Here is a 12,658-nt window from a genome sequence, read left to right on the forward strand (position 1 = left end):
ACTAGTCAAGTAAAAATGGTGGGAGAACATTTACATTATGTAGATGAAAAAAGAATCCCATCTATTCTGTAACACTGTGCTCTAGTTAGAAACCATACCCACAGGATTTACTAGGAGCAGCTCCTCATACCTCCTCCTCTTTAAATTTACAGGCACCAAAGAGCAAGTTCAGCATAAGACACTTGAAATCAGAGACTTTACTACGCAAACACATTTTCCCCATTAAAAAAATAGATTAGAGGAAGATATAAACATCTTATTTATTAAATCAAATAGAAATGCAAAATATGTTTCACATGCCTTACATGGAAAAGAGATGAACTTCAGAGACCTTAAAGCAAGACTGTGTCAGTGGACACGCAGGGAACAGGAACATTATAAACAGTCACAAAAAGGAGGAAGGACTGGGGAGGGAGGTGACCCGGGGAAGATGAGCAGTTCCTCCCCACTCTGAGAAAATTCTCCTAAAAACAAGAAGGGAGTTTATGCCGAGTAAGCATCACAAGCCTGAAATTAACTTTAAAATGTACATATTTTGGAGGAAGTTGTCTAAAGAAGTACAATTGGCTAATAACTAGTCAAACAGTGATCTAAATTATTTATACCATACTCATATTAACATGGGCTTATTTTTGAACATCAGTAGGGACAGTAGGAGCATCAGAAACACCAAAAAAAGCTTTAAAAAGTAGGATCAATCTATGGCCGTACTGTGTGACACTGCTGTTAAAATAAGAAAAGATGAAAAATGGAACTATTTTTCTAAATATTAATAACTCTGTCATCCTCCAACTCTTCCTCCCTCCCACACAAAATTTCTAGGAAGCTGAAATGACAGTCAACAGCAAATACAAGGCATACACCAATATTATATTCCACAGTTTTTCTAAGAGTCAATAGTCCAGCAATTTTAAAGTGATCTATGTGCAAAAAATAAACACGAGTTTCTTAAAAACAGAAAAATTCACTGCAGCCTTAGCAACTCCTACTTAAAAAAAAATATATAATAATCTGAGAATTAGCACAAAAATTTCCCAGTGGAGGAGAGATCAGTAACTGTGAGCACTCTGCCAAACCTGTGACTTGGTGTTGCAGAACCGTCAGCATCCCAAGTTTACTACCAGCTGGCAAGGAGAAAACAGACTATATCCCCAAAGGAAGTGGGAAAACCACTGTTCATAAACTGGTCTTCTGATACACATAAACATATGGTGCAGGTATGTATTCAGAGACTGCTGCCTACAGCTAAGAACAGTCATCCCAGCATGACTAACAGTAAATGATTGACAATAAAATGTGCAAGATTCATAAGAGCAGTTTTTAAAATGCTTCTGACTGCTCAATGCCCCTAGGCCCAAACTATCCCCTCGTTAATAGTGGTGTAAGTCAGGGCAGCTCTGGTTAAGTTACAGTAGAAATCGCTGTGCATGAGGATTTCTGTGTGAGAACGGTCTCTTGAATGACAGACTAGTTCAGTCCTGACCACACTACAATAGGGAATTGTGTTTAAACTATGAGCAATCGCGTAATCATCTCCCAGCATAGTACTTCTTTTCTGCACACATGGAATGTAAATGGCCAAGATTTACAACTGATGATTTTGCAGATTTAATGGATTGTATTTCTCTAATGGCTTTGGCAATGCAAACTCAAGTTAAAAAAACACCACGAAAAACAAACAAACAAAAAAAATCCCACGCTCACTGCTGTCTGCTTTTTTCTTTATTTGATGACTTATCTGGCACACATTTAGGGTTTTCTAATAGTGCATAAGTGTTCAAAGACATCAAATTACTGGGGCTGGGGGAGAAGGGTGGTCCTATAGTTAAAGTGGAAGATAGGCTGCAACAGGTGATGAAGCTAAATCATGTTTGGGTAAATTCTAAGTCTTATGTCTCTGTCATTAGTCTAGAAAATAGAGCAGACAGCCCAGTTTCTAAGCAAGGGCTGTGAAACAAAACAATCACCAACTCTTGTAAAATGTCTTGAATTTCCCCGATGAAAACTCTGAAGAGGAGCGAAACATGAGCAGTGAAGTCACCTGCTGTTTAATGACTCTCAAAGCCACCATGCAGAACAGTTCAAGCATCAAAACTATCCCCAACCTGAAAGCCCAGTGGCACTACTCTCTCTTCTACCACCCATTGCTGCTTGGGACAGAGGAGCGTTATGGAAGCTGGGGGAGATCAGCTGTGGGGATGGGACAAGGCCTCACAGCTCTGAAGGAGTCACACCGGATTACAGAGCAAGTCTCATCCAAAACCACGAGGCCTTGAGGATGAAGAATGAGGGCAAACACCTGGCCTCATGCAAACCACATACCTTAGTGCAGGGAAATGGTGGTTCTGCTGCAGTTTGAAGCACGGCCAAACCGGTTTCGTTTGCTGACACTAACACCACACACCAACGTGTTTCAAGTGCTGCAAGAACCACACCGTATACAACATTTATCTTTGTTTTTCCTCCCGTAATGCACTAAGATCAATCCAGACCTTAAAGAATAACTTGCATAGTAAGAAAAGGTCATCAATTTAATCATTTACTTTAAGCAGGCAAGCAAATTTGTAAACATTCAAAAGCGGCAGCATCCAAGTTACAAACAATTTAAGGAAAAAAGAATTGAGATTATTAAGGTTCTTTATCCTCTCAAAAAATTTGGAAATAATCTTTTAAAACACTGCAAACATTGAACACTCGGTTACATCTCTTACAATCCTGCTGGTAGTCCTGCCTTCCAAGGAATTCTGCTTTCTAAAAATGCATGGTCTCACAACAGCCATACTTTTCAACATTTGCTGTTTGGAAGTCAGCTACTCGAGCATTTCACCTCAGCTTAAATCCCATTAGCAAAGGGAATGCTTGTGTCTTGGTTCAATACCTCTTTAACTTCCGAGGGCAAAGTGTCAAAGAGGTGATCTTCCACGACAAGCCCGCTTTTCCTGAGAAGCTGACACTGCCCCAGTGTGGCTGGCAGACGGTCTATGCAGTTTCCCTTCAGTTCCAGATGAGTCAGCTGCAACAGTTGACCAACTTTATCTGGGATTGAGGTAATACAGTTTTGTCCCAGACTCAAAGTCCTCAACTTAACACATTTAAATAACTGTTTTGGCAAAACGTCGACTTTGTTTCCCGTGATGTGAAAATGCTGCAGATTTTGAAGCAAACCTATTTCCATTGGAATCACTGTAATTGAGTTGTAGCTTACATCTAAACACCTAAGTTTCTGTAAACTGAACACTGCGGCTGGTAGGGATTCGAGTTTGTTATTGGAGAGGTAAAGAGACTCCAAGTTCTTTACGTGGGTAATGGAGGAAGGAATGTTGACTATTTTATTGTGCCACAGCTTTAAACAAGTCAATCTTTTTAAGTGCTGGAAACTGATGATTTCTTCAATTGTGCGTATGCTGTTTGACTTTAAATCCAGTTCCTGTAAGTTAGAGAGGCTGAAGATGGCATGAGGAATTCTCTCCAGTTCACAGTTCTGCAGTTCCAACTCTGCAACATTCATCATTTTCTTAAGGCTATTCAGTACCACGAGCTTAGTGCCATCATTATGAATGACTAGTTTTGTTAGATGTGGTGCCACATCTGTGATATTGGGGGGAATTTTGGTCAAATTGCTCTTCACATGGAGAATTTTAAGGTGTCTCAATTCTCTGAGAGACTCAAGCCCTATCATTTTATTGTTTTCAGAGTTCAAGTTGCCTATCAAGTACAATTCACGGAGGTTTTTGAGCAAATACACCCACGCAGGAATTTCTGCAACATCTGTGAACTTCACATAAAGGCATCTCAAGTGGTCCCGGAGGAAGCTGAAGGCCGTCTGCTCGACCTTTGCAGGGCAGTGGCACAGATGAAGCTCCTGAAGATTTGTCATCTGGGAGATTTTTGCTGGGATTTTCGCTTCAGGAATCAGCTCCAGTTTTAACACATCCAGATCTGTCAGATCAAAGACTGCATCGGGGACCCCCGACAGCATGAAAAGGTGCAGCTCTTGCTTATCCTGGGCATTGCGGGACACGTGTTGCCGCAGCTTTTCAAAAGTCCATTCGTGGTTTAAACTGATTTCACGTAGTTTGTTCTCACTTACCTCTGACAAAAAGACACCAAATCGCTTAGAATACAGCTGGTCGTACTGATCTACCATATGCAAAAGAAATGCAAAATCGTTCTTCACATCAGGAATATCACTGAAACTACTCTCTTCTCTGACCTTTTCAAAAGAATATTCTTTTAAGGGTATTCGGAACAGCCAGAAGAGCGTGTAGAGGCAGATAAAACCATAGACACAAATGAGAGAAATATAGCTGATCAGCAGCTTCTTCAACATGTAAGCCATATTGTGTGTACATTCAAACTGCGTGTAGCCAATCAGGTGTTCCACTTTGGGGTTGCAGATGTGTTCAAAACTAATCGTGTTGACAAAGTTCGCGGTATAGCAGAGAATAAATATGAACTTGAAAGTCTTGATGATAGTCTGGCCAACATAGAGCTTGTAAATCAGATCGCTGTCCTCCACGTGAGCCCGGAACTTACGGACTTTCTCAAAGAGCGCTTTTGCTTGTTCTCCATCTTTCTTGTCTAAAATAGTGACACTGGGGACCTCGATCATCGGCTTGTCAGCTGAAAACTTGAAGCCAGACTTCGTTATCATGGGAGTGCTGGCACTTGGGCTTCCTTCATCGCTGCTAGTGGAAACATACTTGGGCAGGGACTGGGCACCAGTTAACCTCTGTTTGTTCTCCTCAGAGTCCTCACATGCTGTTTCAGACAGTGCTTTTGTAGTCCAGGGGGACTCAAAGCACTTCCCTAATATAGACACAAAGTGCTCAATTTTTGAGCAGGTCTTGGGATACTTGAACCAAAAATTGCTACTGACTATTAAAATAATGGTATGGATGAGAACAAGATAGGGAAAATACTTTGAATACCAAGGAAGAGCCAAATGATAGCACATCTGGTTAATAAATACATATTGCTGAAAATCCAGATTTGTTTTACGGCCTGAAGAATCCTTCTGCTCCTTCTTCAGCTCCTGACCTGATTCAGTGGGTTGATACTGAGAAGAGGTAGCTCTGCTCAGAGGTACATCTGGTGTTACAGTAGGGGCACTTCCAAAGGAAACCGTTCTCATTGACGCGTCTTCTCCTTGACCAGTGGTTGTTTCAACAGTGGTAAAGTCAGCCTTCCCTGATGTGCTGGGTTGTGCTTTTGAATTTACAGTAGACTGCAAAACTGGCAAGCAGACCACCTGGTCTTTGGTCAGCTGCATGGTTCCAGCAAAAATGGCAACCATTAACATAACAACCGCTAGATAATCCATAAACACATCCCACCATGGTTTCAGGATACGATAGGTTGGCTGGATGTCATTGAGCGATGCAACTTCTGCAAGGGTAAACATTCCTACAAGAAAACAAAACCAAAATCAATGTTGTTGACTGGTGAGCAGGTTACTTTACTATTTAAAAAGCAATCACACCACGACATGCAAATCTTCAAAAGGTTTAAGTTTTCATTAGGTTTTGTCGCATGTCACATGTTGTCCATCACTCCATTCAGCAGGGTACTCTCAAAGGATACATACTGAAACAGCACATTATTTTAGCATCAAAACTGAAGGAAGGCTTCTCACTTCAGGCCAGATGATATTTATGTAGCTTTGCCACCTCACAGTACAAGCACCAAGGTCTGCTATGTTCAACTGAAGCATCTAAAAGATAAGTGCCGCAGCTTATGTGTGTTAACAACATGAACAGCAACAACTGAATCCACTGCACAAAATCCGATTCTGTAAAAATGACTGCTCGAGTCTTTGAAAATGTGAAATCCAGCATTACTTTTTTTTTGTATTACCTTGCATTTATACACAGAGTAGACAATGTTTGTTAGATGCTCTGCACATTGCTCATCTTGCACAGTGCATTTTAGGTCTCTTATTACATTGTGAGCAAGGTCTCTCATTTCTTTTTGTCTAACACAGTAACAGTCAGCATCTCCCACTCCTTGCAATTCAGCATCCACGTTGATTAACAGATGGATCGTCTCCCTGTCTTTAAGTACCAGCACACAAGTGAAAGTCTTGCAGTTACTATGTGAAAACTTGGCACACATTTTATTTTCATTTTTTTAAAGTGTTTGGATGTTTTACAGTGACAAACCATTATGACCTGCTTACCACTACTTCATAAAAATCTTTTTTCCCCCCAGTCAATGAAGTAACCCTTCTTCAGACAAAAAAACCAACACCAACAGCACCACAACCCACAACAAAAGAGTTAACCAAGAAGAAAATTAATGTCTTTAAAAGGAAAATATTTTTTAGATTATCATCACAGCCTGGTGATGGTGAGCTGATTAGCCTAAGATAGCACAGGAACAGGCTATAAAGCTTTCACTTTAATGTTTTAATGTGAATGTATGCACTGAGAGACAGAAGTGGTGAACTGGGTGAGAATCTAAACCTCTTTGCAGCTTTAAATAGCTAGCTTTGCTTTTTGTTTTGACAAAATCTAGAGGATTCAACTTTTTTTTTTTAAAGCTTCCTGTGCAAGCAGGATGTGGTAAAATCATAATTTTAACTGCTGAACTTGTGACCCAAATTTGCCATTTCTGAAGTAAAACAGGCAGCTTGTATGCACACATGGAGTGGGGATGGAGACAGGTTGTACGTTATCACTTGGAGTCTGCATCCCTTTGGTTGACAGAAGAACAGCTTAGCAGAACACAAGATCACAGCAGGGGGTAGAAAGACGCCTGAGATCTATTACATTTAACTTCTAGCACACCAATTGGTACAGACCTGCACCTTACCAACTCTAAAGGACAGTGCCACAGGCGATGAATATGCAGCGTGACGGTTTGATTATTCTAGCACACATTTCTCGTGATCAGACCCTGGCACAGAGCTCACAGTGCTGGGATCCACAGGGAGAGCCCCGCTCGGCTCCCACGAGCTCTTACCAGCCGTGTACCTGCCTGACGTGGGGCCTGGCAGGGGCAGCCCCGAGGAGAGGCTGTTGTCTCCCTGCAGCACTCGGCTCACCGGTGATCTCCGCACAGTTGTGAAACATAAGAGTTCCAGTTCCTCAGGAAACGGGCAGAAGGAACTTCCAGATCTTTCTTTACTTATTTTCCAGTGGGAAAAGGAACGTGCAATACTCTTCCCCCACCAGCGACACAAGCTGCTGGGGTCTCGCTGCCCTCCCTGCACGCAGCATGGCCCCCAAACCTTCCCCGCTTGCCGCAGCAGTGCGAGGGGCACAGTGCAGCTGTCAGAGCCTCACCTTGCCCTGCTCCACTTCGCTGCCAACTCCCCATTCCCATTCATGTCTCCCGGTGCTTACCTAGGCTGAGTCACGGCGTGACTGCTTGGCCTGCAACTGCTACCTTTGACATTTAACAACTATAACAATTGTGGGCGAAAGAATAGCATTAGTCATAACGGACGGATATCAAAGGACCCTCCTAACTCCTAAGGCACAGTTGCTACCTGCCCAGGAGGTGAGCCACAAAACGGCAGCACCTTCCTGCATGGATTTTTTTTCCTCGCAAGCTCTCAGGGCTCTCTAGGCTGTTTTCACCACGGTCTCGCCCACCTGGACATCGACACACATGAAATTCCCCTCCGCTCAGCTGCTTGTGCAATTGCTCAGCAGGAGAGCAGGCAGAGCTGAGCACCCAGCGAGGACAAGTCATGCCTGCCTCAGCCCCGGCATACACAGCACCTGCAGGGAAAGGTGGCAGGACGGAGAGCAGCGAGCAATGTGGTGGGTGACTGCTGTAACACATCCGTAGCTGCTGCCTTCCTCTTGGGCTAGCCTGTTCCTAAACTTTGCCCTAGCTAATTGTGGTAGAAGTTATGGCGCTGCAGTTTGGGACAACTGGCAAGAACTCCTTTCACAAAATGAAGGTGATTTTTCTTTGCTTTTGCCACGAGAACACTTGGATAAAGCACTGAAACCCAAGCACTGCAAACCTGCCTGCTCCAAGCAGCTGAAATAATGGGAAAGAATGAGAAAGCACAAAGTGGTTTTAGCTAGAGACATAGGAAGAGCAATTATAACAACAACAAAAAAAACCCACTACAAATCACCTCTATCAGACCTCTGTTTTCCTCATACACAAAATTAAAAAAAAAAGTTAGGAAATGCGACAGAGCTGGTATAATCCTCTTCGTTAGGCTGTAGCCAGCATGATACAACAGGAGCTTTACATTCAATGCCCTGAACATGTCTTCTCCTTGAAGTTACCGGTACTCACAAAGGAACTGCCGTTTTGGCAGAGATCAGCAGTTACAAAACACATTAAAAAAAAAAAAACCTGTGTGGTATTACTGCCTAAAGCCTTGTGCATCATAGAAGAGAGGCAGACCTTCTTCTAGATAGCAAAATCAATTCCAGGAGCTGAAAGCAGGTTTCCCTCCTCACATGTTTGAGATACATAAATGCTCTGAGCCTTAAAAACCAAAACGCTAACTGTAAACCTACACACAGTCTAAAGACACGCTCTGACTGACAAACTGCAAATAAAATTGGTATTTCTCCCCCTTAAATCCATCATTACATTTATTGGTCTTTGATTTTACTAAATTACTAACCGTAGAAGTTAATTTTTGTTTTATTCTTGCACATGCCCAGGAGAGGTCAAAACATTAAGAGGTACTCAGAACAACAGATCCAAAAGTGTTATAATGCTTTGGGGCTACTTTATCCAAAGTTAAACTATTTAAAACTTTTTAAACCTGCCTTCTAAGTCCACTGTCTGGAATATTTCTTGGATTAGGTATTATGTATTTTCATTGCTAATTTTCACCTCCTTTCAAGGGTGCCACATTGGGGTTGGGGTTTCATGACAAGCCGTAGTGACGGCTAAGCAAGAAAAAAACAGATGGAAATTTCAGCCTATATCTGGCAGGCACGAGCCGTGACTCACTGTCCTGTGTCTTCTGCCTTTGAGGCCAGTGTGGGCTCCATTCACAACACCAGTGAAAAAAACACAAAGAACTGTAAGGCGGCAGCTCAGCAAACTGAAGAATAAAGTATTATGCAGCTGAAAAGCCAAAATATCTGATTTTTCACGTTAAAAACATGCATTTATTTCAGCCCTTACAGCTCAAAAGGCACCAAGTGGACCTTGGGCCTCAACAGAGCACGAGGATCAAATGATCCTCTTTCCCCTCAAACCCTTGTCTCCCGTCCTGTAAGTCAGATGACTTTCTAGGATAACATCAACTTCTCCTAGCTCCAGATGCATTACCTGCAGCTATCGATTGGGTGGTTTCTCTCTTGAGAAAAGAATTGCTGCGATGTAAGCACATGTAACTGTTCCAAGCTCAACTGCTTCTTGCTACCTCCAAAGGTAGAAAAGCTTAAATTCTGAAAGCAGAGGAGTGCTACCTTCCTTTTCATTGCTAAAACATTATGGAGCTCTAGAACCAAACCCACAAGGTTTATTCTGCAGTTATATAAATGCATTATAGAAAGAAACAACTGCAGTGAGAACTGATGATGACAATACAATTGTTCTAAGTCACAGGTCCATGTTAAGTCAGCAACGCTAATAACAAATTTATTAAATCACACTTCTTATCCAATTATAATTTTTTCATTAATCTTAAGGAAAAGCTATGGTAGAGCTCAGAATGTGATTAACCTGTTGAATTGCTCTAAGAAATTTCAGTCTATAAATGCTGAAACACCAAGTGGGTACATTGGGATTATTTCCTAAGAAACCATTCTAGCTTAAATACAGAAATTAGAGGAAAAGGAAGCAGCAGATTGGTATGTCACTCTAACGTTTATTTACATCCTACTTCTTCCTGTACTTACTGATAAAAACTTCATCTGTCTGCCCCTGTAATTCACTGGCACTCCTATTTTAACATCGTATTTAAAGTTAAAGCAACTTCAAAATTAAAACAAACAAAACCAGAATCACAGCACATTAACCTCTTGTTTTACCCTCAGGTTCCCAAGACTCTGAACAAGCCCACTTTGTCTCGGGAAACAAGGGGATTCTTGAGTTAGCCTTGTCACTGCAACTGGTCAAGAATTAACTAAAAACAAAAACAAAACAACAAAGAGCCCACACACAACATTTCTAGTTGTAAAGAAAAAAAATACTGCTGTGACCAAACGCATTTGCTCCCTTCCCACAGGAAATTAAGGAGAAGAAAAGTTTTCCCATAACCGAAAGGCTTTGCTTTCCTGCTTTTGATCAAGCCACCATAGGTTTAAATTTATTTCCTCTGTATATTTTATTATCTCTTTCCACTAGCCATTTCTACTTCCTTTGTTTTTCTACTTCTGCAATATCCTATTAAGACAATTGGCCCTGGATGTGATAAGAACGGCATCCCAGCCCGGGCGCAGTGAGTATCAGTGGATCCACAGGCAACCTGCAACAATCAAGAAGATGACACCATCCTTTCTTTTTCTTTTTGTCCCACAGAAAGAAGTGTAAGGAGCCCCAAAGCCCATGTGAAATAATGCATATAAGCATTCACAAAAGGAACTAAACGAATGCATGCTTCCTGAACACACAGACACATGCATTACCTGCATTGGTTATTCATTTCCTGAGATAAAAGAAGTTTAGAACAAACTGAAGGAGGTTTAACCAAGACACCAGAAGACTTTGGGATCTAATAGCGACGGATGGAGATTGTCCCTGCCACTGTAACCCGGAATATTACAGCTTTGCAGCCTGGTTTGCTGCTCCTTGTATGCTGCTGAGGCACTGCCTCCAGATAGCTGTGGAGAAGCAGCAGATAGTTTTAGAAAAAGGAGTTAACTCTGCTGCTTTATTCCACAGTGGATTATTGTGTTTTGTTCTGCATGACAGGACTCAAGTTACAAAACCAGTATAACTGCGGCTACAGCTTCTCTTCCATTTGTAAGCATCCTGGCAAAACAAAACCCAAAATTCAGCTAAACATGGATTTATGCATTGAGTTCCTCTGTTCCCTGAAAAATCCAATAAACATTCCACAATAAAATACAACATACATATTCTTAAAGATGTGTTTACCTACTGTTTGAAATCTTTTGCTGCTCCTTTAGCAGCTGAAGGTATTGCAAAATATACGTGACATCAGAGCACAAGGACTACAGTGTGGCTTGTGGTATCCGATACTTCCCTGTTAGTGCTTTTGTGTCAGGAAGATCAGACAGATTTCACATAAAGAACCTGTTGTGGAAAAAAATCCTCTTTTTTTTTTTTTTTACCCCCCAGCAAATTAGAATGACAGGAATTCCTACTCACTACTACTTTCTTAAAGCCACTGCCTAAAACATCCACTATCTACCCAATCCACCAGTTGTGGATCACTTTGCAAGACATGGGCCCGTTTATTTTTGTTTGGCTACCCCTTGACTGAGCATATTGCTACTGTTTTGACCTATTTTATATTTTAGGCTAAGCAAATTTCTACAGGATGTGATATTTATTTGGGTTTCTTAAAATTAACTGCATGTCAACTCAAAGGTAGAATTTTAGAGACGGCGTACCGCAAGATGTTCTGTGTACAAAACTGGTGATAACTGAACAAGGGGAAAGCAACAAGAACAAAGCTGAAAGTAGATTTCCTATAGAGAAAAACATTCCAACTAAAGAACAACAGTTCCACGATGCCCTTTAAGTATACATAGAACTCGTGCGTACACAGACACACACACATGGAAAAATACATTGCTGTTATTTGATACTTACGCGATTAAGGAGAAGGACTAACTAGCACTCACTGAGAAACAGAAGACAAAAAACACACGCAGCTAACCCATCTCTTTGACTCCTCCATCCCACTGCTCAAATTGCACGACTATAATTCTGGACATTCCCTTAAAGGGAATATAAAATCTCTCTGATATAGACTGCAAATAAATTCCCCAACTGGAGAGTCAGCATCTTTATGAACAATATTGACCAGACTGACAGTGATTCAGTAAATGAAAAACTATCAAAACCTAGTTCCTTTCAGACTGCATACAGACGTGTTAGGCTCCAGTACACTGGAGACAAAACTACGATTCTTGCTTTATAGAACTGATGTCAAATTAGTACTCATTTACAAAAAATGTTCTATAATTTTATTTATTTTTTTAAGTCTTCAAAAATTCTGCCCTCCAAAACCGGTCTTTTTCAGGTTGTATAACAATCTAACCTACTTTTGGATCCTGCTATTTAAGTGTTTACACTGAATCTTCCTTGTTTATCAGCTCTTTGGAAGTCTAGTGTTATACATCACTCCTACACAGATGGTTTTGTAATCAATGTGGTATTTAAAAAACAGTATTAGCAGCCATAATTTCCCTAACAATAAACTCTCAAATCATACATCATTCTTCCCTTGCTGTAAATCACCAGAGGTCTGTTTAAGGATGACTTTCAAGATAGAAGTCCGACGTTGCATTTCTGACTACTTCCCAAAAGGCACCCGGAGGCTATTAACACAATTAACTCGGTGTTCGCCACATGCGAGCTCCATTTCCACTGAGCACGGAAAACGAACCACTTCCCGCTTGCCTGCTGTGCTATTCCAGAGCAATTCTCTTACGAGAGGTGCTGCTTTGACCAAAAGTACAAGCTTAAGATTTTATTCACATTTATCCCCAGGTTTCAGGATGTAGTGCGGGGGCTCAGCCTCCTCCAGAATACC

General features: G+C 41.4%; 2 protein-coding genes across 10 annotated transcripts in view; both read right to left on the minus strand.

The window, feature by feature from the left end:
* The window catches only part of ZNF326 (zinc finger protein 326), an 80,463-nt gene that overhangs the window by 39,445 nt on the left and 28,360 nt on the right, over window positions 1-12,658 (minus strand). The gene's annotated exons all lie outside the window — the stretch shown is intronic.
* Window positions 1,705-12,658, minus strand: part of LRRC8D (leucine rich repeat containing 8 VRAC subunit D) — a 49,350-nt gene continuing 38,396 nt past the window's right edge. For all 9 annotated transcript variants that reach the window (XM_083847078.1, XM_083847080.1, XM_083847086.1 and 6 more), the window contains one exon: window positions 1,705-5,406. In XM_083847078.1, the coding sequence (XP_083703204.1) occupies window positions 2,834-5,406 (2,573 nt within the window). In that variant the 3' untranslated portion in view covers window positions 1,705-2,833. The remainder of the gene's footprint in view (window positions 5,407-12,658) is intronic.

Source organism: Anser anser (genome assembly GCF_964211835.1).
Source record: "Anser anser genome assembly, chromosome: 8".
In the NCBI taxonomy this organism is placed as follows: Eukaryota; Metazoa; Chordata; class Aves; order Anseriformes; family Anatidae; genus Anser; species Anser anser.